Source organism: Hemicordylus capensis, chromosome 8, assembly GCF_027244095.1.
Source record: "Hemicordylus capensis ecotype Gifberg chromosome 8, rHemCap1.1.pri, whole genome shotgun sequence".
In the NCBI taxonomy this organism is placed as follows: Eukaryota; Metazoa; Chordata; class Lepidosauria; order Squamata; family Cordylidae; genus Hemicordylus; species Hemicordylus capensis.
In genome coordinates, this window is record NC_069664.1 from 3,167,876 (window position 1) to 3,192,667 (window position 24,792).

General features: G+C 47.5%; 1 protein-coding gene and 1 long non-coding RNA gene across 8 annotated transcripts in view; one reads left to right on the plus strand and one right to left on the minus strand.

Annotated features, from left to right (window-relative positions):
- Positions 1–3,959: 3,959 nt before the first annotated feature.
- LOC128333765 (uncharacterized) lies at positions 3,960–10,661 on the minus strand. The gene is made up of 3 exons (XR_008311065.1): positions 10,344–10,661; positions 8,865–9,009; positions 3,960–5,199 (listed from the first exon to the last, which is right to left on the minus strand). It is a non-coding gene; the product is annotated as an uncharacterized LOC128333765 (long non-coding RNA).
- Positions 5,911–24,792, plus strand: part of PROM2 (prominin 2) — a 62,858-nt gene continuing 43,976 nt past the window's right edge. Inside the window, exons 1-4 of one of the 7 annotated variants that reach the window (XM_053269711.1) lie at positions 5,911–6,698; positions 8,852–8,965; positions 15,929–15,968; positions 18,587–18,694. Coding sequence is in view for 3 of the 7 variants with exons in the window: in XM_053269708.1 (XP_053125683.1) it covers positions 22,511–22,847 (337 nt within the window). In the remaining 4 variants the exon portion in view is untranslated. The other 6 variants (XM_053269712.1, XM_053269713.1, XM_053269714.1 and 3 more) reach the window with 6 other exon arrangements.

A 24,792-nucleotide genomic window follows, 5' to 3' on the forward strand; every position in this document is an offset into this window, starting at 1 on the left:
GAAGGGAAATTCCGCAGACTTGGGCCCTCCTAGAAAACGGAGATCTGACCTGAAGTACAAAGTTGCAGCTAATTCCCGATCTTGTCCTCCTTGAGAGGAGGAACCAAGGCCTTTCTCCCACTCTAGAAATGAAGGCTCTGAAACGACCTCAAGGGCCCTCACCACCCCACCTCCACCAAGGCAGAGGAAACGGGAGAGGAGGAGGAGGCGAGGCACCCTGCCAGGCTTCAAGCCAGGGGGCTGCCTAGCCGGGGTAATCTGGGCTCAGGAGTATTTGAGGGCTCCTGGCTGCCTCTGCTTGCTACTGGGTCAACAACATGTCCCATGGCTCTGTCCATGGTGCTGTCTGGCTTGCGGCCTGCCCTTGGCGCTTGATCCTCACCTTACTTGGTCTCGCCTCACCACCTGAACTCCGCCTTGCTTTGCTGCCTGAACTGTGCCCTGCTGCTTGACTTGACCACCAGCCCAGGACGGCACAGGACAGCAGGAGCCCCACCAATGGAAGGAGGGTGGGTGGACCTGTGTGCGTGGGGTGCCCCTGCATGTGAGCATGCTGCCACAGGTGGGGTGGGGGCTCGTGAAGGGAGAGGGGAGGCCACCCACGAAGGCCCTGTAAGTACAAGGTTTCAGTTCCAGAAGAATCACAGTTCAAGAGAAAGAGATTTGGGAGAAGGTAAAGGACGAGAAGCTTCCAAATGCTCCCACTCTTCCTGTGGTGAAGAGTAAAGACTCATGACCAAGCCTGCTGTCTGTGAGGGAGAAAAGTTGGAGCTGTGATGACAAAATCCTGCCAGGTTTCTGCAGCTGCAGGCAAATACAGTCACCCCCTTGGAAATAACGCCATGCATAATTACAGGGGCTGACATGATGCACAACTTGACACCTCTGTAACATTGTGCCCCAGGGTTGTGACGGACTCCTAAGCACCCCCTGACGCTGCTCTGAATGAGCTGTTTGGAAACCAGGAAAACTGCGGTAGTGTTGAAAGTAAAGGACCTACAATCTGCATAATTCTCTTGCAACATCTTGTATAAGAAAATAGCACACTACCACACAGATGTAGTGTCACCTTATGGAATATGCACTCCAGTTAATCCGGCATGTGTGTTTGAAGAATCAATTTGGGCAGAGAGGATAGATTATCTGACTTCCTGCAATATGCAAGCAGAACTTCTAATAATAATAATAATAATAATAATAATAATAATAATAATAATAATAATATAAACATGTTTGCCACCTCCTGAAAATATCTTTAGGCAGGTGTTTGATTCTGACAAGCTGGTTGTATTTGGATCCTTTTCTGCTCAGTCTCTGATCAATGTCTGTGGTTTAAATTTCACTGCAGGCTGCCCTTTGTAACTAGCTGATCATATTATACTGTCAAATGCTTTGGTTGACTTCCAGCCAGTTTTGCACGCTGAACAGAAAAGGATCCAGCAGTCAAGAAATACACCACAGACTAGCACTTGGTAGGGTTGCAATGAAGGTCTTGGAAAGCATATTTAGATACCATGATGTGTCTATACCTACAAAGATAAGAATCATTCAGACAATGGTTTTTCCCATGACACACTATGGATTGGAACGCTGGACTTTGAAGAAGCAAGATAGAAAAAGTATTGACACCTTTGAATTTTGGTGCTGGAGAAGATTTTTGAGGCCATAGACAGCCAGGAAAACAAACTAATGGATCCTAGAACAAATCAATCCAGAATTTTCACTCGAGGCACAAATGACCAGGCTCAAACTATCATACTTCGGACACAGTATGCAAAAACCCAGCTCCCTTGAGAAGTCCATAATGTTAGGAACAGTGGGAAAAAGAAGATAACGACCACCACTGAGAGACCTAAAAGGCCAAGTTGAAGACAGACCATCCTGGAGAGAATCCATCTATGTGGTCACTAAGAGTCAACACCGACTTTAAATAATCAATCAATCAAACTGCTTTGGGAACTTTTTGTTGAAAAGTGGTATATCAATATTTGTTGGACTCTGTCTCTATGGTCCTTCTGCCCAATCAAGGAGCTTCCTTGTTATTTCTGATGCCATTTTCTTCCCTCTCATCCACCTCTATGGCTAGAGCGTCATAAAAAGCAAGGGGGTGGGAGTGGGGAGAAAGGCAAATGCCAAAGTGAGATATCCCAAATAATTTCCCTCAGGAAATTAAAAGTAATCCCTAGTCAAATGGCTCCAAAGAGCAATCCACCCATTGAAGTGTAAAAGCCATTTCCCCACCACTTAAGCACAATGCATGTTGAAGACCAGAGTATCCATCTCAACAGGGTGATCTTCTGCAGCCATAGCGACCACCTCCCTTTAAGCTATTCGGTTCCTCTAAAATGAGAGCCCCGATCATTGGAAGACATTCCTGCCTAAAGGGAAATCCTAGAAGCTTCTGGATGCTCAAAGGGGTATATACCGCCCGCTCCTCAAACCAGAACTGGTTTAGCATAGATGTAGCATCGACAGTACAGCACCATTCCAGAACAGTGTGCAAATTCACCTCGCTGCTTCACCTCGTTGCCTCAGCCATCCACCCCGCTGAAAACCCAGATGTTAATTTTGTGGATGAGTCTTAAGAGATCCTCAAGCCAAGAATCTCTGAGCTGAAATCACTATTTTGGGGTCCCTCAGTTCCTTGCAAGCCAAGAGCTTAGTAGCCCATGGCTTCCCCTCAGATCTCCCATCTCATCACTCCAGCACAAGCAAAAACTGCAAGATGGATAGATAGAGCAGGCTCTTTCCAAAACTGCCCACTTTTAAGTAGGGGTTTCGCTCTCTTGCCTATTCTGTCTTGTAACCAGTGAGGCAGGCCCCCCCCCCCAGTAGCCCAGAGGTTTGTCTGCCTCTGACCTGTTCATTGGTGGCCCGTGGTGGGAAAACCCTTCCATGTATTTTCTCGGTTTGACAAACAAAGGCTTAAACCCTCTTTTTTAAAAACCCCAATCAGACCACTTCTGTTGTCTGCTTAGATTATAGTGGAACTGGGACCCTAGCCCTCTTGCCTCCCCGCCTGCCCCTACCCCACCCCCACAGCCCAGTTCCCTGGGGCATTCTCCAGCACAAAATACCTGAGCTGCACAAAGGCATTGTAGTGCTTTTGTGTAGCTCCTGTTCATTTCATGGAGGCTTATGCAGCAGAACTTCTAGAGGGAAACTAGGCTGGGAACCTGTAAATTAAGCCCATGTCCCAATGACCTTCCTGCAAGTCCATTTGGCAGGCAAATAAACCTGGGTTTTCTAGCAAAGCTTGGCACGCTCTTCTCTCTGGCAAAACGGGGGAAACACCAAAAGCAGCAGCAAGGTCTGCATACCTACAAAGCTGGCTGGCTGGCAGTTGTTTACTGGTGGAGGGCTGGAAAGCCAGATCTCTTCTGGGTGGTGGACTCCAAAAGGAGAAGTCTGATACCCCTTAGAGGGCTCAGGCAATCGCAGGAGCACGGATGTGCACCACAGGAATATAGGAAGCTGCCATATACTGTGTCAGACCATTGGTCCCTCTCGCTCAGTATTGTCTACCCAGACTGGCAGCGGCTTCTCCAAGGTTGCAGGCAGGAATCTCTCTCAGCCCTGTCTTGGAGAAGCCGCCAGGGAGGAAACTTGGAACCTTCTGCTCTTCCCAGAGCAGCTCCATCCCCAGAGGGGAAGATCTTGCAGTGTTCACACTTCTAGTCTCCCTTCCATATGTAACCAGGGCAGACCCTGCTTAGCCAAGGGGACAAGTCATGCTTGTTACCACAAGACCAGCTCTCTTCCCTGGAAGACCCACCATCAGGGTGGGTCTGCCCTTTGTCCCACCCGCAACGTGATGCTCACTTAATCTCCTGGCCCCTGGTTCTTGGATGACTCTCCCAATCCCAGCTCAGAACCCTGCGTTCTCTAGAGGCTGCTGCCCCCAGCTCAGCCTGACACTAAGCACTGGTTCAGGCAGTGCCAAGGAGCTTTGGCAATGACCATGCCACTGGTTTGTTTGTTTTTATTGCATTTCTATATCACCAAACCACAAAATCTCATGACAGTTAACTACTAACAACAACTACTACTAACAACTACTACCAAATATAATGATTAAAGTCGGTATCAAGCTGCCCCTAGACCAAAATAAATAAATAGACTACTATTAAAGACCATTAAACCACGCTGAGCCATTTTTGGAGGGGCGGTATATAAATCAATCAATCAATCAAGTCAATCATAAATACTATTAACTAACAGTAATCTTGTCACTGGTGTTCGCTCTTGCCTAGATGATGAGCTTTGCATTGGGCCTGGCAGTGGCTTTAGGTGGAGGCCTTGCCCCTGGGGTTAGGATCTCCTTTCCAGGAACTGTGCTGGAAAAAGATGCTAGAGGAACCTTTCGTGTCATTTGGTATGGCAGGAAGACTGATTTCCTGCAAAATGGCCAAATACAATGGAGATATTAGTATTGTTAGTATTGGGGTAACTATACTATTGTTAGTACTGGAGGCGTTAGTGTTGTTGTTGATATGTTAGGTGTGGATAGGTTCCATAGCGTCCGAAGCCACAGCATTTGGGAAGGATCGGATGGTTGCTGTTCCCAAGGGTGTGGGGCTGGTGGCTTGGGCAGGGAAAGTGGCAACGATGACTTTGTCAGAGAGTTAGTGGCTGGCAGTGCCTCTGGCTTGGACCTTCTCAGTGGTTTGGCCAGCAATGGCCATGGGTCGAGCATCTGCTGAGCGGATGGATGTTGCTGTGAGGTTGGAAGTGGCTTGGGCAGAGGGCTTCCCATGGAGTCTTCTTCTCTAGGATGGGAAAGAGCTGTCTCTCTGGGCATGCCACAAAGGTGGTCCCCCCACACTGGGAAGAAGCCCTGCGCAGGCTCCCCATGGTCCCGGGCCAGGTTTCTCCTGGGGATGGGCTCAATATTCTGGTAGGATCCCTCACAGCCTTCTTTTTCCTTTGGAGGAGGCTCCTCTCCCCTGGGGGGGAAAGGGTTTCCACCTAGAGGGCACGCTCCCACTCGATGCGCTGACCACATGCAGACCAGCCTGGGGGATCTTGACTTCCTACGGCAGCTTCCTCTTCCCCTGGCTTCAGCGGTTGCTCTCCACTTGGGGCCTCTTTCTTTGACGTTTCAGCCACAGGTGCTTTGGTGGCCTTGGAGCCTTTGCTGCTGTTGGTCCTCGGCCCCAGGCCTGACACATTTCAAGCATTGCTCTTCTGCAGAGGCAGCTGTCAAAGCATAACAGGTAAATCGTTATGACTAAAACTTACATACTGAGAAAAACTACAACAAATACATAAACAAACAGACAGACACACACAAATATACAAACCCTCCATATTCCCACCTCCCTTAAATATGGCTATCCTTGGCATCAGTTCACACAGGGTGAGACACCTTGCCAGGCCTGGCCAGCATGCCATGGAGCACGCATCCTGTCTACGGCAAATGCGACTTGCCCGAACGGAGGCCTTTTGCTGCTGGTGAGCAGCTAGTCTGGAAAGCGCCCCAGAGATAAGAAAAGCGCCCCACTGCCTCCGCAGCCCCTTATCTCCAGGGCATACCATTCCATACCCCTTGCTGCTAGCTTTCTACCCACTCAGCTTTCTAGTTTTCTAGCTTTCTACCCACTGCTAGCTTTCTACCCACTCAGATCCCAGCGTTCCTGAGACCCTGAATTGGGGGGTGATTTTTTCCTCAGATGTTTCCCTTAGTGAGAGGTCCTTGCAGCCTTCACAGCCCAGGATTCTCTGTGGATGCCGCAGATGTTATTATGCAAAAATAAAGGTGCATTTTCCACAGGAAAGAAGCCCTGACTGCGAGAGAGTAAGCTGCCCAGCAGTCCCAGACGTGTGAAAATGCGCAGTTTTCCATTGATTTCTATAGAAAGGTCCAACTTTTGCCTCAGGGAGATGGCTGGGGGGGAGGTCAGGGGTGGGGGGACCTTCCTTTTTGGTTTTTGGCTGCTCTGTCCATTGAGTGGGATGAGGGAAATGAAACCGGCGTCAGAAATAACCAGGAGGCCCACCTCAGTAGTCATCGCAGGGGCTGCAGGGAAAGGACCCGAGAGAGAGCTCAGCCAGGGGTTTTTCTGGAATAAGCTTCGGCTTTGAGAAGGGCAAGGATGAGTGGCTTTAACCGACAGCTGGGAGTCGTTGGGGGCAGTTCCTTCTCCTAGGTTCCAGGGTGTGGGTCACTCCCCTCTGCTTTGGCCTGCCCCTCCAGCACCAGCACAGACAAAATGGCTGCCCCTTGAGCACCAGCACAGACAAAATGGCTGCCCCTTGAGCACCAGCACAGACAAAATGGCTGCCCCTTGAGCACCAGCACAGACAAAATGGCTGCCGGAGCTACATGCTGGCACTGGGGCTCTTCGGTTAGGCCACACACAACTCGCCTGCAGAGAGGAAGGTGCAGGAAGAGCTCTTGCACACTCAGACACAACTGGAAGCACGCCCATGGGTGGATCAAGGGGGGGGGTGCGCGCAAGGGTGTAGTTGCATCCCCTGTGAATTAATGTTGAGTCTCTTGGAGATCGCCAGTAGCAGAGAGTAAAAAAAGGGTTGACTTTTCTCCCAGCCCTATCGGTTCTCCTGGAGTCTTGTGCTCCATTCCTGCTTGGAATTTGTATGTAACTGCAGAGCTGAGGAAGCTGGCTGTTGGGTTCCCTCCAAGAAGGGGAGTCACACATTTTGTAAAAACCAACCCTTTGCTGTTTGCTTGGTTTGTATGTGATTTGTTCCTCTTGGTCAAGCTACCATGTTGCGCTCTCCTCCCCCGCCGCCCCGCTCCCCATGATCTGTGTGTGTGTTGTACATGTGAAAGAAGTCCTATCCTGTGTGTGTGTGTGTGTGTGAGAGAGAGAGAGAGAGAGAGTTTTAAGCTTAAAAAACACCCCATTTTCAAAACTGCTCTAGTGCCAACTTCTAAGAAAACCCATCCCAACAGTATATCTTCTTGTGAGGAAATTAGCCAGTGCCAGTATTAAAAGCTTTGAAAAGAATAGCGGGGTGGTGGTGGTGGGGAGGAATGCTCTGACAAAATGCATCTTTTTGTTCCTGGAGATGCACTGCTTATAGCTCTAATCTGGTCTTTGTGTGTGGGTTTCTTTCGCTCCCCCTGCCCCGCCCTTATTAAAAATATTTATATGCTGCTTTTTTAGCAGCAGAGTTCTCAAAATGGCTTAAATAGCAAAATATGAGAAAATGGTTGACTTAACATGTTTCCCTTTTTAAACATTACTATTTTATTTTGCTTTGTGCTTGTAACATGCTTCCCCACCAAAAGTTTATTTTTGTACACTTGCTTCAAAATAAGGCTTTGCAAATCAGTTCACAAGAAACTTGTTTTTAAAACTTCCATGCACATGAAATGATTGGTTGCCTTTAAATTCTGCAAAATTGGGGTAACTCCATATATAACATTCTGCTGTCCTATTTGAAATAAAAATGGTGGCTTTTCTTTCTATAGTGTATAGACATACTCTATACATTGCATATATACTGTAGTATATAGACATACACTATAGCTGCATATGATTTTTTGCTTAAATGAAATGTAGTCAATAGAAGAGATCAAACTGGATTGCATGCTGCTGTGATTGGTGTAAAAAACGCTATTTGAATTTGCGTCCGAGTTTACATGCTTAGGAGTGGAGTGCATGTATATGGCACACATCCCATTCTTCCTCCGAAGAGGTCAGGGTAGTGTACATGTTCTTCCTCCTCACAACAATCCTGTGGGTAAGGTTTGGAGGGGAGCAAGAGAGTGTCTCAGCTGAAGTCCCACAGTGAGTTTCATGACGGAATGGGGAACACAAGTCCCCCAGTCCTAGTCTAAACACTCTGATCACTATACCACACTGGTTCTCAACTGTGTGAGTATGGATTGCAGGAGGAAAAGAGTCATTTTTAGTGTGAAGCAAACACCTTAAGTGGCGCAGCGGGGAAATGCTTGACTAACAAGCAGAAGGTTGCTGGTTCAAATCCCCACTGGTACTATATTGGGCAGCAGAGATATAGGAAGATGCTGAAAGGCATCATCTCATACTGCACAGGAGGAGGCAATGGGAAACCTCTCCTGTATTCTACCAAAGAAAACTGCAGGGCTCTGTGGGTGCCAGGAGTCGAAATTGACTTGACGGCACACTTTACCTTTACCACAAGACCAGTCACCTTAAGTGGCACAGCAGGGAAATGCTTGACTAACAAGCAGAAGGTTGCCAGTTTGAATCCCTGCTGGTACTATTTTGAGCAACAGCAATCAAGGAAGATGCTGAAAGGCATCATCTCACACTGCGCAGGATGAGGCAATGGTCAACCCCTCCTGTATTCTATCAACAGAAAACCACAGGGCTCTGTGGGCGCCAGGAGTCGAAATTGACTTGACAGCACACTTTGCCTTTAAACTAGTGGGGAGGAGAGTGTTGGATGTCTTTAAGGGAGCATGAAAGGGTTTAATTATCAAAATGTGGGGAGGCCGTGGGCCCAAGCCCGGGGTCTTTTAACTACCTAGCAACTCCTCTGTTAAGGGAGAGAGGAAGGGTGGTAGGATTGTCTGTGCAAAATCTGGTATTGGCAGGTATGTTCAGAATTTCTTCCAAAAATACAAATAAACAAACAAATCTTTCCCTGAGTGCATTTTAGTGTAAACAGTTTCAGCTAATTTAAGTGGCAGGGCAGGGGGGAGAATGAGAGAAAAAGCAGAGAGGAGGAGGAAGACAGAAGGTGGTGTGAGGTGGGTGCAAGGTTATGTGTGGCTCCCCAGAGGTGCATCAGAATCTAATCTGGCCCACCACCAGATTTGAGCTTGACAGCCCCTGGCATAGTGCATTTGCAAGAGAGAGCAAATCCAAGCCCCAATATTTTTATATTTAAATAGGTTACCAGGTTACCTTAGCGAGCACTTTCTTTGGCCTGATTCCCACCGCACGCTGAGATCATCTGTGGAGGTCCGGCTCCAGCTGCCATCGGTTCGTCTGGTGGCAACTCAAAGGTGAGCTTTCTCTGTAGCCACTCCTAGACTGTGCAATGCACTCCCTGCAGAAATCCGTCATTTGCATTCTTTATTGGCATTTAGGAGAGCCCTAAAGACCTATGCATTTGACCTGGCCTTCTAGGGTTTTTAAATTGTTTTAAAGGGTTCTTAATGTATTGGGTTTTTATAAGGTTTTGATTGTTTTATATCTTAGCTGTCTTAGTGTATTTTTTAAAAAATTCTGTTTTTGATCATTGATTTATTTTAACTGTTTTGTGGTATTTGCAAACCACCCTGAGCTATTCTGTAAGGGTGGTCTAGAAATCAAATCAAATCAAATCAATAACTGAGTTCCACTTCCATGGGCCTTAAGGTAGTAAAGATAACTTCTCATGAGCAACTTTGTCTGAATGCTACCCCATCATAAACAATAACAATTTTGAAAACCAGCATTATAAGAAAACTACATAGCTGATAACAGAAGAATCTCAACCCTTTTAAAACAGATATCACGTTGAATTAAAGTTGCTTTTTGCCCTAAGGGTGCATCTCTTCTTTTCCATGAGTTTTTTTGGTTACTCCTTGCAGTATTTTTGGTTACTCCATATTTTTACAATTTTGGGATAGTAAGCTGCCTTCTTGGGAGGAAAGCTGGTCTTGTGGTATAGCAAGCATGCATTGTCCCTGTTGCTAAGCAGGGTCTACCCTGGTTTGCATTTGAACGGGACACTACATGTGTGCACTATAAGATATTCCCCTTAGGGATGGGGCCGCTCTGGGAAGAGCACCTGCATATGCAGAAGTTCCCAACTTCCCTCACTGGCAGTGGTGCACCTAGGTAATTTTGGATCTAAAGGCCTTTGGAACCCCCTGCCACTGCCCCCATGGCAAGTTAAGCATTATTTTTAACACATAGGTTCTTGAGGGCATAAACCACACCACCCAAGACAGACTAAAAGGATTTGGGGGCCCCCAGGAGGTGTAGAGGCCCTGGACTTCGGCCCCGAAGACCAGGGGTAAGAGCACCTTTCCTCACTGGCATCTCCAAGATAAGGCTGAGAGAGACTCCTGCCTGCAGTCTTGGAGAAGCTGCTGCCAGTCTGTACAGACAATACTGAGAGAGATGGACCAGGGGTCTGACTCAGTTTAAGGCAGCTTCCTACTAGCTTGCCAGAAAGGCAAGACACAAAGGTTTTACTGAATAGATAAAACAAGGAAGCTGGATGCAAGCATCCAGGCTCAGCAATCTACACATATTAGCAGCACAGAAGAAAGACTAGTGTTCTTAACATTTTCCATACAAAGCGAGAATAGCTTTGTCACCAGAGAGAACCCCTCAAATTCCTTGCACTTTCATTTAACTGGTAAAACAACAAGAGATGATAAAAAGAGATACCTTATGGGCTTCTGATGAACTTCCATTCATTAGAAACTTGCATATGGCTTGTCTTGGGCCCCTCATTCGACTGCTGCGAGCGTGACCTTCCCCGGCTGCCTGCTGCTACCTCACACACTCCATCGTGCAAAACGAAAGCGTCTATGTTGCATATGTAGCAGCGGGCTTTCAAAGCATGATCATGCACTTAGACAACTAAAGTGCAGAACTCCTTTCCCCATCCTTCACGATATTTTTGCATTCTCCTGCCTTTTTTGCTGGAGGCTGGGTGGAAGGTGACCGTAGAAGGAAGGAGGCCGTTAAGCTGCCCAACTCTAGGGAGAAACTTTTGCACAGAGGGGGCCACGCCTTCACAGGGCTGGCTGCTCTCTGCTAGTCCACAAGCCTCCGCCTCCTGCCGGGACAAAGGGGAACTTTTGGCTCAAAAACCAAGCTTCATCACATCAAGTGCAATCTGCTCTCCAGCCTGCAGGGCTGAAGAAGAAGGATTCTGCACCCTAGAGGCCTGCACCGGGAAGCCAGCCTCTTCCTGGCATGTGCACTCCAGTCCGTGACTGGCCTGCCTCTAGAACAAACTGCATTCTTTTTGAGGTTGATGAACTTACTACATGCTACATGTTAATGCGAAATAAAGAACTGCTCTTTGAAATACAGAATGGGCAGCAAGCCTAGGAAGACGCAGGAAGGTCTCTTGCACACAGCGACACAACTAAAAGCACGCCCACAGAGTTTCAAAATGGGAAACTGACCTGTTTTGCCACAAGACCTTCAGAAGCACATTATGCATTTACCACAATGTGCAGGAGCCGTCCGCCGGGGTGGTGGTTGTGCAGGAGGGGAAGGGAAGGGAGGGAGAAAGAGGCTCTTGATGATTGGTTTGTTGTTCTAAATATTTGAAATTCAGGGGCATCCTGCCTCTGGACCTGGAGATAACTTAATTTAACATGCATGTCCCACTGAAAGCAGTGCTACACATTCAGTGAAATATGCATTGCTTTCTAGATGTGGATGTACAATATCCACATCTAGATGTGCTTTATGGTTCCTGCTCTAGCCTGTAATACATGTGCAGAAACCTGCTTCCATGACAGACCTCCTTCACTTGATTGGGCCACTCATTAATTCAGGGAAGCACGTTTTAATCACAGAGGCCGAGAGTTAGCACACATTTTCTGAGGCAATTTTGATTTTGTGGTACTATATAAGAGGGAATGAAGAAGAAGAATAGCTAATCTTAATTATGACCCTTCCTTCCAACAAGAGTGTTTTGTTTTGTTTACTAGAAATGTAATTGATCTCAGATTTCAATCAATATCTTAAAGAAGGTGATTAATCAACAAAAATAATTTAATTGGCTGACAGCCGGATATTTCTCATTGTGCATATAAACAGGGAAGCATCTGTTTATTCTGTGTAAAGTACCATGCATACAGATTAGTAATAAATATCCAAAAGGTGATGTTGAATTTTAAAAGTGCATTTGCTGTTTCAGTTACTATGATCCACAATTTGGTGAAGCAGCTGTTGAACCTTATATTATAATCCAGAGTTCAAGAAGCAGTAGACAGACTTTGAGCTTTTTCTTAAGACATCAGAATGTACATTTACCTGTTGTCAAGTGTACCAGTACAGGCAATTAAATGCAAAATATGTTTGAAGTTCAGATCAAACAACTATACTTTTTCATGCAAATGAAATGTGTGAGCGTTAAATGTTTTGTTGGGGGGTTGTATACTAATTCCCTGACTGCACACTCCTCTGAACTCTTGGCCTTCTGCCAAAGGGCTTTTGAGAGTCGATGGGACTGTAGAGCTGTCATCACCTACATGTTCATTCTTCTGTCTTTCCATGGCTCTGATCAAACTAGGACTGCACTTTTCAGTAGCACCTCAAGTACTACATGAGAAGAGAACTGGTCTGGTGGTAGCAAGCATAAATCTCCCTCTTTGCTAAGCAGGGTCTGCCCCAGCTTGCATTTGAATGGGAGACTACATATGTGAGCACTGTAAGGAATTCACCTTATGGGATCGGGCCGCTCTGGGAAAAGCATCTTCGGAAGGTTCCAAGTTCCCTCCCTGGTACCTCCAAGATAGGGCTGAGAGAGATTCCTTCCTGACTGTAATCTTGGAGAAGCCACTGCCAGTCTGTGTAGATGATACTGAGCTTGATGGACCAGTGGTCTGACTCGGTAGAAGGCAGCTTCCCATGTTTCCTACTATCTATGAAAAGCTGAAACTAAGTTCTAGCAGCACAGCGAGCCCAGTTGCAAAAGCCATTGCTATGGCCACACGGGTTGATGCACCAGAATGCCTCTGAGTCACTGGGCTGGACTGCCTGGATGAGTTGTGTCCAGTTGTCTTTCATGGCTTCTTTTTTCTTATGTGCCACCAGTTGTTTGTATCTCCTCTTCTGTCGAAGGAGGTCCTTCACTGAACTGGAAAGTTCACTTTCCTCCTCCTGTTTTAGGTAACCTGTTTCCATAGGTGTACTTGTTTCTTTGGCCTCTGTAAGTCCCAAACCCTCTAGTAAATTGTTTATTGTCTGTTTTTGGTTAAGCAGATGGTTTCCATCCTCTTCTCTATCTCACTGTTCAGATGCTGGCCAATCAAGCACAGTACACTGTATACTTTTCAGAGGTCCAATATTGTTCTATTCTTCAACCCTTGTCTTCTTGGTTCCATGTAATATTCTAATTTTCTGAGATTGTGGATTTGGGGTTCTCATGAGCTGTACGCCATGATCATCACAATTATAACAAATTAAGGCTTGACTTATCTCGCTTTGCATGTAATGCGTCTGTCTCATATATCAGTTTCACCTTTTAATTTGCATTACTGAAATTAATGGACTTTTGCACGATATTCTAATTTTCCAAGTTTCACCTGTACAGGATTTTAAAGCATTGTCGTTCTTTTTGTAGTCATGGTTCCCCTAACCCCCTGTTTCCCATAGACTTTAATGCTCACCAACCCCAAATTTGCCAACAGTCAGGTTTTGCCAGAACCGAACCCTAGTGGTTGGGGAGGGATCACTGTACTTTTATCCATGACCCTAAACTGCTCCCCGCCGCAGTGGTCACTATGAGACATTGCATCTGAGAGCTGATGCTGTCAGGGTCCTAGCTCCAACAAGAAGAAATGCTCCCCACATTTGATTAGGGAAAGATACCCCAGTGCACCAAAAGGGGAAGGATATGCCCATCCTTATTGTTTCTGGCCAGACCGGAAGATGAAGTAGTATCTGAACCAGGCCCATGATCCCTTCAACCCAGCTGAATTTTGTCAGTTTCCCATGTCCTGAAAAAACTCCCGACTCTCTTGCTTCATGTGCAACACCACTGTTTCTGTCTTTACTCTGAAGTAAGATTTGATTGGACAGATTGAACTCCGCTTAATTGATTTCCCCAGTAATTAAGCCCAGTCTACATTTTAAGATTCAAATCCTGGAGGGGACGGACAAAAAGCTGATGAGAGGCACTTACTGGTACCAATACAGGGCACATTCTGCAGAAGGGTGTTTCTGAAGTGTTTCTTTCACAGCTACAGATTGCTGCTTTCTGCACCCAAGGGAGATCACTGAGCTCTAAAAGCCAGTGCCAGGAAGGCTCTCTCGGGAGCTCATTAGCACCTGGACATTATTTTCCTTTCATATCTTCTAAAACCTGAATATAAAACCATATTGGAGGTATAAAATAGTAGAATCCACCAGAGTTAATGGTGTCTATAGGCTACGCAGGGATTGATGGATACTGGAACAACTTCCTTTAACTTCTGTCTAGTGTAAAAAAAAATTCATGGGCTTAATGTAGATCCAGTTACCAGGGTCCTGTATGTAAATTCTGTCATATTTCCCTGCTTGTCACAATGTAATGTGACAACCATCTTGCTTAGCATTTGGGCAGCAGATTTCAAACAATTAAAGGAGCATTTCATCAGAGTCAGATCAGTGATGAATAAAATGTGTGCCATGCATTTCATTACACACTCACACATACATATACATGTACAAACACCCCCACAGAGCATGTACAGAATGTCTTTTCCTTGGCAAAGGCTGAAGGCTTTTGTGGCTGGGGATGATGGGAGTTGTAGTCCATCAACATGTGGGGACCCAAGTTTGAGAACCCCAGCCTTACCTCATTAACTATCAGTTCATTTATTGGCAACTCAGAAATTTGAACACATGAACTTCTTGAATATTTCTGTCCTTCCATTCACAGAGCCAGCGTGGTGTAGTGGTTAGAGTGCTGGACTAGCACTGGGGAGACCCGCGTTCAAATCCCCATTCAGCCATGAGAATTGTTGGGTGACTCTGGGCCAGTCACTTCTCTCTCAGCCTAACCTACCTCACAGGGTTGTTGTGAGGAGAAACTTAAAGTATGTAGTACACCTCTCTGGGCTCCTTGGAGGAAGAGCGGGATATAAAATGTAAAAATAATAATAATCTACATGTGACTTAATGGTGGTTATGTGTTACACACGTGAATGGAAAGACAGAAATACGCCACAATTTCAATTTTCTGCTAGGAAAGATTAGAATTCTGCCTCCATCTTGGCTGAATGAAGCTGCATGCTCACGAGAGCATAACATAAAAACAGTTTTGATGGATCCAGGCCAAGACCTATTGTTGGGTGCTGCATCCTATTGCAGAGTAAATCACCTGTGTCCCACTTGGTTGAGTAAGAACACTCCACACACAGGTATAAGTTCAACAAAAGAATATATTGAAGTTGAGGACACTTACAAGATGTATTGTCTCAATAAGTCCAGCTACACAACATAAGGCACATATACAGCAGGTAGACCACAGTGGTGCAGCATTGACCACTGTGGACAGGTTGCTCTGGTTTGAGCTTTGACTCTTATACTAGTAGTGACCAGTCACCACAGGCCATTACTCAGGGCCTTATTACTTGTTAACGGGCTTCACATGTTGCCAGTTACACCACCTGCTGTAACACAGTGACTTGCACTTCGCATTTAAAGCTGTACACACAACACCTCACAGTCAATACATCCTGACACCTATCTAGGCTATCATCCTGTTCCTCAGAGTGGCCCAGCAGAGGGATACATGTACAAACGAACAAAATAATTAGTCTGTGGCATTCGTTGCTACAGGATGCGGTGCTGGCTTTAGATTGGGTTTAGACAAGACTATTTCATTATGTGTCAATGGCTACTCGTTTCCCTGCTAACTGAGCAAAGAGGCACCTTTTAAAAGTGGTGGTTCTCTTTATTGAGCAGGGGGAGAGCAACTGGCCCTATCCAGCCCCAGCACAGCATCCATCCAGTATTGCTGTGTCTATGGTTTGTCCCCGCCAGATGACCCAAGGATCTTGAGTCATCTGAAAGCAGTAAATAATAGCTCTGGAGACGAGAAAAACCCTACACCCCAGTTCTGTACTCTGAGCTGATTTATTCTCACTGTTTATTGCTAAACAAAATTAGGCTTTCAAGCTCATTAATGTTTTAAAAGCCATCTCTGAGCCTACAATTTGAAAGACCAGGAAACCTTTCATTTTTGCGTTTCAGCGTATTCATTAAAATTTAACCACTGCGTTCTCTCCCGCTTTCGTCAACAGGAGAATCTGGAGCACCGTCACAATGGCTGGGCGCTGTGAGGTAAGCTCGGTGCCCTGGGCCACATTGTGATCACAGCACATCACTGTCACTTTGCGCTTACAGGGAGGGGAAATAATGTTGTGAAAGTGAAGCCGGGTCCTTTCGACCTTGTTCTACCCGCTTTGCCAAAGTACAAGCGACTGCACTCGTATAATCTATGAAGGAAAAATTCAGACATTTATAGGAGCATGACACAGACATAAATAGAGAGTGCTTTGATGTACTTCGGAGTCGCACAACCCGCAATTAACTGTGCCGCTGTGTGTCATGACTCCATTATATTCCCCCAACTCGAGCTCCGTGACCTTCATAGCACTTTTGCTGTGCAAGTTATGCACTACAGCTGGGAAGCCTGCTAAACAAACACGCAACAACCTGGTCCACACAGTTGTTCGAGCCTAGGTTTCGTGTGGGTTGCCAACACTAATGTGATTGTGTGAAGCCACACCAAGGCGAGAATCTTGGATTCATCTCGGGCCATAAAGCGCATTGGTGCAGGTTCACACGACCAGTGAAACTTCATCACAATCCGCTGAGTTTGTATGAGTCTCCCTGCTGTTGAGATCATGCTGATTTATTTTCCTTTGGTGATTTTAGTGAAGCTGTTCCCATGATCAGCCACCCAGGACTTGGAAGCTGCTCGTCTGTGGGGAGAGTGGGCTAAGCCCGCTTTCCCCACAGATCCACCAGAAGTTGTTCTCGCTGATCGTGAGAAGAGCATCAGTATCTGTTTCCTGATTTGTAATCTTGGCAGATGTCCTGACCAACTTACTCTGCTGAAGTCCTGTTGCAATAGCTTAGAGCAGTGTCCTCAAACTTGGGTCCCTAAATTTATTTCCAGGACTAAAAGCATGCCATGTATTCATTTGTATTACATATACACCACCATAGATGACACAGGCAGATGCTGTTCCCTGGCTCAGGGATCGAGTGTCAGTTATTTCAGAGGGTCCCAACCTGTGGTCCTCCAGATGTTGCTGAACTACAACGCCCATCGTCTCCAGCCACAATTTATTGTGGCGGGGAATGGTGGGAGTTGTAGTCAAGCAACATCTGGAGGACTACAGGTTGGGCACCCCTGTCCTATGCACTCTAGAAACCAGAGGCCTAATTCTTTGACCTGCATGCATTCTGAGGCGTTTTCCTGAAAGCATCTCAAAGGTCCCTGCTTCGTATAAGGCTTGTCCCTCCCTTCTGCTGCCTGTCCCTCCTTCTCTTTCTGCAGAATCGAAGAAACTCTGGGAGGGATTTGCAGTTCTTGACAGAGCATGTCCCATAGAGAGGCACATATCTCTCTCTCTGGCCCCCTAACTATAAGCCCTCAAATTTCCTGTACGGGTTGCTTCTCTCTGACTCTTGCATCCCAAGAAGATCCCCAGTTGCCACAAAAGTGGAAAACAAAATTCTTCTCAGCACAGCAGAGCTGGTCAGCAGGTGGCGCTGCAGAAATCATGCAAAGGCCCTGCTTGGTGTTGTCCTAGGACTTAGCCTGCAGCAGCATGTGTACAGGAATTAAGATCGCGCTTGGAATCTGCACATCAGTTTTGAATATCCTGCACTTTATTGGAAGTGGCCCTTCTTGCTTCGTTGGAGCTCTCCAGAATTCTGCATCCCTGACAGTCTCACAGGTTTGCAACTGCAGGACACAAAACTATTCCACCCTTTTTTGTGTTAAAAATATGCAATTGTTACTCATTTTTTTCAAAGATCAATAACAACAAGAAATACTTACTATTTATATATCACTTTAGATTGTTCAAAGCACTTCACTTATCTTATCTCAGTAATTCTTACAACAGTCCTGTAAGGTAGACCAGTGGCTTGCCTAAGCCATTTAGTGCTTTTAAGGTTCAAATTAGGAATTTCCTGGTCTCTTCACCTCTGTCTTTTAGGCAGTGTGATGCAATGCTTAAACCAGCACTGAGGAGGCCTGGATTCAGATATCTGTTCAGCTGTGATATTCCCTGCCAGGTGTTCTCTCTGGTTCTGGGGTTTCTGACACAGGGGTCTCCTAGCTGGTGGGCCTGGGTCCGAGCCTGGTTCTTCCAGCCCCAACGATTTCCTCCTCTTCAAGTTTTCTCTCTGCTCTACTGCTCAGGGCAGGGTCATGACATATGAGCTGCTGTCCGGAAAGTTTTTCTTAGGTCTGGTCTCTGCATGCAGAATGAGGGAGCAGAATGCTGAGGTGGTCCGAAGGATTGTCACACTTGAGAGCAGGTGGGGGATGCCATTTTTTGAATGCTCTTCCATGTAAAGTATTCAAATTTCTGGAAGTAAAAAGGCTAGCACATCAGAGGAGAGCCAACCCTCTAACCACTCCTTGCTGTGCTAGTTTTCCACTTGCAGGGAGATTTTTATACATGGGGACATTCAAAAAATGCCATGCTCTCCCACCTGCAGCTCTCTGGAATGGGACAATGCTCTCTGCCCCTTCAGTAAGCAATGACTTTATTCTCACATCATTTGGCATAATGTGTAAACCAGCCCTTAGAAATTTGGAACCTGAAATTCCAGTTGTTAAAGCTTTGTTCAAAATTTGAACACGATTTATAAAAGATAGCAATTTCAGATCCATAATGCGCAAAAAGTAATCATTTACTTCTCGTTAACTTTTCCAGGGCATCTCTTCATTTCTTCCTCCATTGTTTCTGCTTCTAGCCAGCAGAGGAAGCCAGAGAGCTGCAGCTGAAAGCATGTGGAAAGCAATCACCACCAGGTCTTTTAAGGTTGGTTCCAAAATTGGACTGGATTGGAAATCTGAGTGATTCTCTTTCCGTGCCACAGAAATAGCAAAGCAGTGAGGCAGAAACACACTATTTAGTTTATGGCTCTTAGGATTCCTGTTTAATGTTTCAAAGCACAATGAGGAATACCTAAGCACTGCAACAGCAGATCATTATGCAGGATATTTGGGGCTGCAGACATTTGCAAGTAGACTATGCCGAGCCTGACAGCAGCTCAAGGATTCTAGCAACACATGATGCATCCGATTAATTAGCACTTGAAACATCTCTTGGTAGGTCTGCATTATCTACCCGCTCCGTGTGTTTACAGCATCTTCTTTTTGTAAGGTATGCTGGATGTTGATCCAGCAGTGGTGTGGAATGCGCACAGCCTTGGCCATAAATGAGACCCATGTGGGGATTTTCTGCTGATTCTTGTGTATCGAAAGAATCAGCATCAAAACTAGGACAGGAGCTCAGGAGCCTTGGCTTCTTGCTGTGAGCTTCCAGCTGAAGGAGAAGTATTGGTGAGACATGCTGCTTGATTCGCAAACAAGGAAGAGAAGGTGTTAATTCCCATGATCTGTGGCAGCCAGATGCAACCGAGGGAGTCAAATCAGCTTATCTCAGGGCTGAGTCTATTAGTGGTTAGGAGCACACTGTTGTGTTGCCAAAGGCTGGCACAGTGAAACTATCTAGGCAGGCATCCTGTGGGAGGCCTCTTGGTTTGCAAGGAATGGATGGGCAAGTCCGGGCTCGTCTTTAGGAATGCTGGAGACTCACCTGCATCGTCTCCCTCGGCGGCTGCCACCCCAGGAGGCTTCCATTTATGGGAGGCAGCTGAGCTCCGCGGTCCCATTTTCAGGTCTGTTTTCATTCTCCCCACTTGCTTGTTCCGGGTCACCAAGAAAAATCTATTCAATAGTACACGGGTTGCCTTGTCCCTAATTTTGTACTGCCAGCTTCTTAAGAAAGGCATGTTGTTGGAAGGTGTACGCTACAAACATTTCAAGCAAATAACTCTGGGGTGAAACTGACCATCAGGTTTCCAGCTCTCTGCTGTCTCCCACTGAGCCTGGATGTTGGTCAAAACTAGTATAAAACACATGAGATTTTTCCAGAATTGAATGGCTTTTTAGGCTTTAACTGTTGAATAGCTGCTGCCACTGAAAAAAGCATTTGCTTTGATGCATTTTTCTTTATCCAGACATAATGGTCCCAAGCCCAAGTAGCCCTTGTTCCAGACGACCCATTATGTACCTGGAAGACAAGACTAGAATGTATCTTCTTTCATCCCAGGTCACTGTCACATGCAGAAGAAGAGCAGAATCACTGGGATTGACTTTTTACCTGTAACTTGCAAGTGCAAGGCCTGACATTTGTATTAGAAGCCCAGAAATCTAAAACACCATATCACACATTGAGGCTATTGACAGCACGGAGGAAACTGGGCTAAGGGAACCCAGCCCAGGTTCCCCCCACGCGTGTGAACCCCCCGGGAGCCGCATGGCTAGCCCACTTAACTGCCTCCCCCACCCCGTTAAGCGAGGTTAGCGGAGTGAGCGCTCCGCTGCTAACCCCATTTTCTGCATCATGAGTTGCCACGGTGGGCCTCCGTGCCACAGCGACTTGCGAGGAGACCCCCATCCAGGAGGCTACATCAAGCCCCCCGACGTTGGGAGGCTCCCCAGAATTGTGTGGGCAGCCGATCCGGCCGCCCAAGGAGGGCTGAATCCCCGCCCAACCCCACCCAGCTCACCACACTGCTTGTGGGGAGAGCCTCATTAGTTGCCGATATTTCCTTCCAACCCTCCCAAGAGGTTCTCCACACAAGCAGGTTCTCCACACAAGCGCTCTCCCTGGGGACCCCACACGGTTACCGGCCCCCGGAAGTTCCCGAATGCCCTGCACAAGTGCTCAGGGCGTTCTAGGGAGACTCCCGGTGCCAGGAGGCTTATTGTGGCCTCCTGGTCAGGGGTCTCCTTGTGAGTCGCTGCAGCGTGGAGCTGCGCTCCGGCTTCTCACAATCGAGAAAACGGGGTCAGCTTGCTCCACTAGCCTCATTTAAGGGGAGGGCTACTTTGGCAGGTGAGCCACCAGGCTTAGCCTGTTTTCCCCGCTCTGTGAGAATAGCCTCGGAGACTCTTTATGAACATGTGCAAAGTGCCATTTTTCTCCACCAAGTCCCAACAGCTTATTCTGTGCTTCTGGCATTAGGAAAGAGGCTGTCCGCTGGCTAGTGTGGCTTTCAGGAAGGTCTCAACTCCAGAATGGGTTTAATACAAGGGTCCTCAAACCTGGGTCCCCAGATATTGTTGGACTACAGTTTCCTGCTGCAATGGTGAAGGCCATGGAAGCTGGGGATGACGGGAATTGTAGTCCAACAACATCTGGGGACCCGATTTTGAGAACCCCTGGACTAATTACAAGTCCCCTAAGAGGAGGCACATGACACAGAGAGGTCGGTCACATGACCAGGCGGGCAGGGCAGCGGGTGGGAGAGTGGGAGGGGAGGAGGCTAATTGAACTCACTTCCCCCACAGACCTGTGCTTGACCTTGCTGGGAGCACGGACCATACTCCCAGACGATCCACCCTGTGTGGCGTGTCCTGGCCTCCGGATATCCCACAATGCACCGCACAACATGCATGATGAATTGGGGGATTCCCCAGGAGACGGGTGCTCTAGGCGCCCGTCTCTGTGTCCGCTGGGGCTGAATCCAGCCCCGGTGAACACCCGATCCCAGAGCCCGAGTTAAGGGCTCGCTCAAGCCCTTAACCCTGACTAAGAGCTGGGTTTCAAAGCAGGGCTAGGCAGCACTGCCTCAGTGGGATGGATCGGGCCCAATCCCAGCAGTTCCCACATGCAGTGCAACCCAGGCTGGGCTTCCCTGTCCTGGGTTAGGGTTCGCGTGAGAACAGCCTTAGAGTCAATTAAGGCCCCTAGTTTGACATGAAAAGAAACCCAACAAGGCCACAAGAGGGGGGCTTTCTTGCCAAGGTGATTGGCAAGGGCTGGCCTTATCCTGAAGCAACAAGAAGCAGAGAGCCTGGGGTGGCCGTTTCTGCTGGAGGTGCCCTTTGACTGCTGCCGCATCTCCTCTCTTGGTGTCATTTACAGCAAAGATGGTTCTCGCCCAGTTTAGAGCCAGGTGGTGCCATTTTAGCGTTTCACCCCAGGCGCCAAAATGTCTTAAGTTCACCACAGCTCCTTCTGCGTTTTCCTTCGCCGGTCGAATCCCAACCCTGCCAGGTGCTTGTGGCCACACAGACAGAAAGCCCTTCGCCAGCTAAGTTCACCACCCCAGGAGTCAGTCACCACGTCCTCTTGGCTGCCTGAATCTGCGCACGGCTTGTGTCAGCTCTTGCTGCCACCTGCTTCAGCGGCAACCAAGCGCGTGTGGCCGGCTGGCTCAGGCAGCAGAGGGGCCGGGATAAGTAAGATTTGGGCACAGTCCTTGGACGGCTCCTGGGGAAAGCTCTGCATCCACTCTTTCCTTCCCCTCCGCCCAGTGTGGCTGCCGCACCCTGCCCCATCCCACGAGGAGCTACAGCAGCAGCAGCAGCAGCAAGAAGCCTGTGTCATCAAGAGGCTCCAAACTTGTCGGGCAGGTTTTTCTCTCCCTTCCCTCTGGAGGCACTTCGGCTGCAGGCAGAGCTGATCAGCTGCAGGGGGAGAAGCGCCCCAGAGAGGAGGCCATGGCTCTCCGTCCTGTCCTGTGCCCTGCCAGTGCGGCGTGGGGGCTCTGAGGGGCAGCTCAGGAGGGGGAGAGCAAGGACCTCTCCCCGTGCTGGTCCGAGGGAGGAGGAGAGCCACTCCATGCTGGCTCCTGCCACTCGTCCCTCTCAGTTACAATCGCGTCTGGGGCCGAGCCTGCTCTCTGAATCCATGCAGGCCTGGCGGTGGCTCGGAGGGGCCCGGAGCTCTGGGGTGGGGTGTCCATGGCTCCTGCTGGTGGCCTCCGCCTTCCTTCTCCCAGCTCCAGGCCAGCCTCAGCAATGCTCGTTGGCGGCCCCTGCGCTGACCCTCCAGTTTGCTGACGTGGGTGCTGACCAGCGGGTCCCTGTCCACCATCGCCTCGCTGGATCTATGGATCCCCTCTACGGCTTCGTCCAGAGTTTCCTTGACGTGGTCCAGCCAAACCCTTTCCCCACAGGTAAGCCCGCTTCCTCCCGTGGGCTGCAAGCCGGAGGGTTGCCAGCTGCTCAGAAAAAAGAGCCTTTCCTGCTGTCCACATGGCAGATCGAAATTAGCAGGTGAAGTTTTCAGCAGCAAGGAAAGCTTTTATCTCACCTGGTGGTCATGCCTGCCTGCTGTTCAGCCTGGTTTAAAATGCACAGCAGCTGCAGGGGCGGGTTAAAAAACTGGCAGCCCTAAAGCCAGGGCAACCGATTTCTTTTTGGGTTGGGATAAATGTGGGAAAACCCCAGGTTGGTACCCCACCTGCTCCCGGGATTAGGTTCCAAAACGTAAGACCGTTGTCCCATGTAATAGGGTCTGTGAGTTTCACTCTCAGCAGGTACCAACAGCATTCCTAGTTTATTCCATATCTTAGCCAGCTGCTCCTTAAACGTCTCTTCCACTCCATAAAGCCATCTGACCTTATGGGTCTCCACTTGGAGACCCTTCCCAGTGTTTTCGCCTGGGACCCTTAAGATGCTGAGCAAAGAGACACCTTTTAAGTGGTGATTATCTTATATTTAGCAGGGGGAGAGCAACTGGCCCTACCCAACCCCAGCACAGCATCCCTCCAGTGGCTGTTGCTAGTGTCTGCCTTATGTTTCTTTTTAGATTGTGAGCCCTTTGGGGACAGGGGACCTATCTTATTAATTATATTTCTCTATGTAAACCGCTTTGAGAACTTTTGGTTGAAGAGTAGTATATAACTGTCCATTAAAAAAAAAAAGATTTCCCCAGTTTTTCCTCAAGTCCCTGCTGCCATGTAGCAATCACTTCCCAATACTAACTTCTCCTCACACCCAGCGAAATACAGTCTTAGTTTCAGACTACTTCTTTTCAGCCCCACTCCTAGCCCAAGATATTAATTTCTCAAATTTTAACTCAGTTAAATATGCCCAACACTTCCCCACTTCTTCCTTTTGTTTTCTAAGCACATTTCTCAAGTTTATATCATGTAGAGTTTAAGAGCACTAGTTATGTTCAGGTATATATTATACATTAGTGTTGCAGATATCTAATGGTATGCTGTTTTTTAATTAATTTGTAAGATATTGTAATTAATATCTATTCAAATAAATAGATAAATTCTTGATTTTTAAAGGGGAAAAACAGGACTTTAAAAAAGTAGAATCTTAAATGTGTACCTAAGAACCTCAGACCTATATATTATTCTAAAATGTCACATTATAAGGTGGCAGTTCGGATTGGGGGCACAGCATAGGGGCATAGAAACCCTCCCTGCTGTGGTCCTGAGCCTTAGGCCATTGTGCCTGGGGTTGATGGGAGTTGTAGTCCAACGACATTTGGGCACACAAAGTTGAGAACCCCTGATCTACAGCATCTGTTAACATCTGTTAACAGTTGGACCTCAATTTCCACTAGCCTGGTGTCATTTTTCTGTGCAAATGAAGTGGGGCTACAGCAGGGGGGGTGGGCAACCTTGCAACAATAAATGGTAGTGGGGCTGATGGGAGTTGTAGTTCAGTGACAGCTGGAGAGCCAAGATTGCCTACCCCTGGGCTAGAGTGGCCAATAGGTGCTGGGTGCTTTCCATATTACCTGCTGCAACTGTTGTAAAATGCTTCAACTTGGCAGGATCGAATTGAAAACAATCCCCAGAATCTACAACAGGAACATTTCCCTACAACGGGAAAATACAGCTACTTTTTTACACTGGATATACAATGTCATAGCACTATATCACAGTGATTAAATTTGAAACAAGGCATTGAAAATGTGAACGGCACTCCGCTGACAACATAGGGACTGTGGTGTCACAACACAGGAAGTATGGAAGCACACTTTGCAGATAGGTTGTGACACTGTTGTAGGGGTTAATTTGGAAAGTGCTCTGGGTGCTTTCCGGATTAGGCCCTGCAACGGGGTCATGGTGTATCTCGGAAGTGTGCTTCCGCACTTCC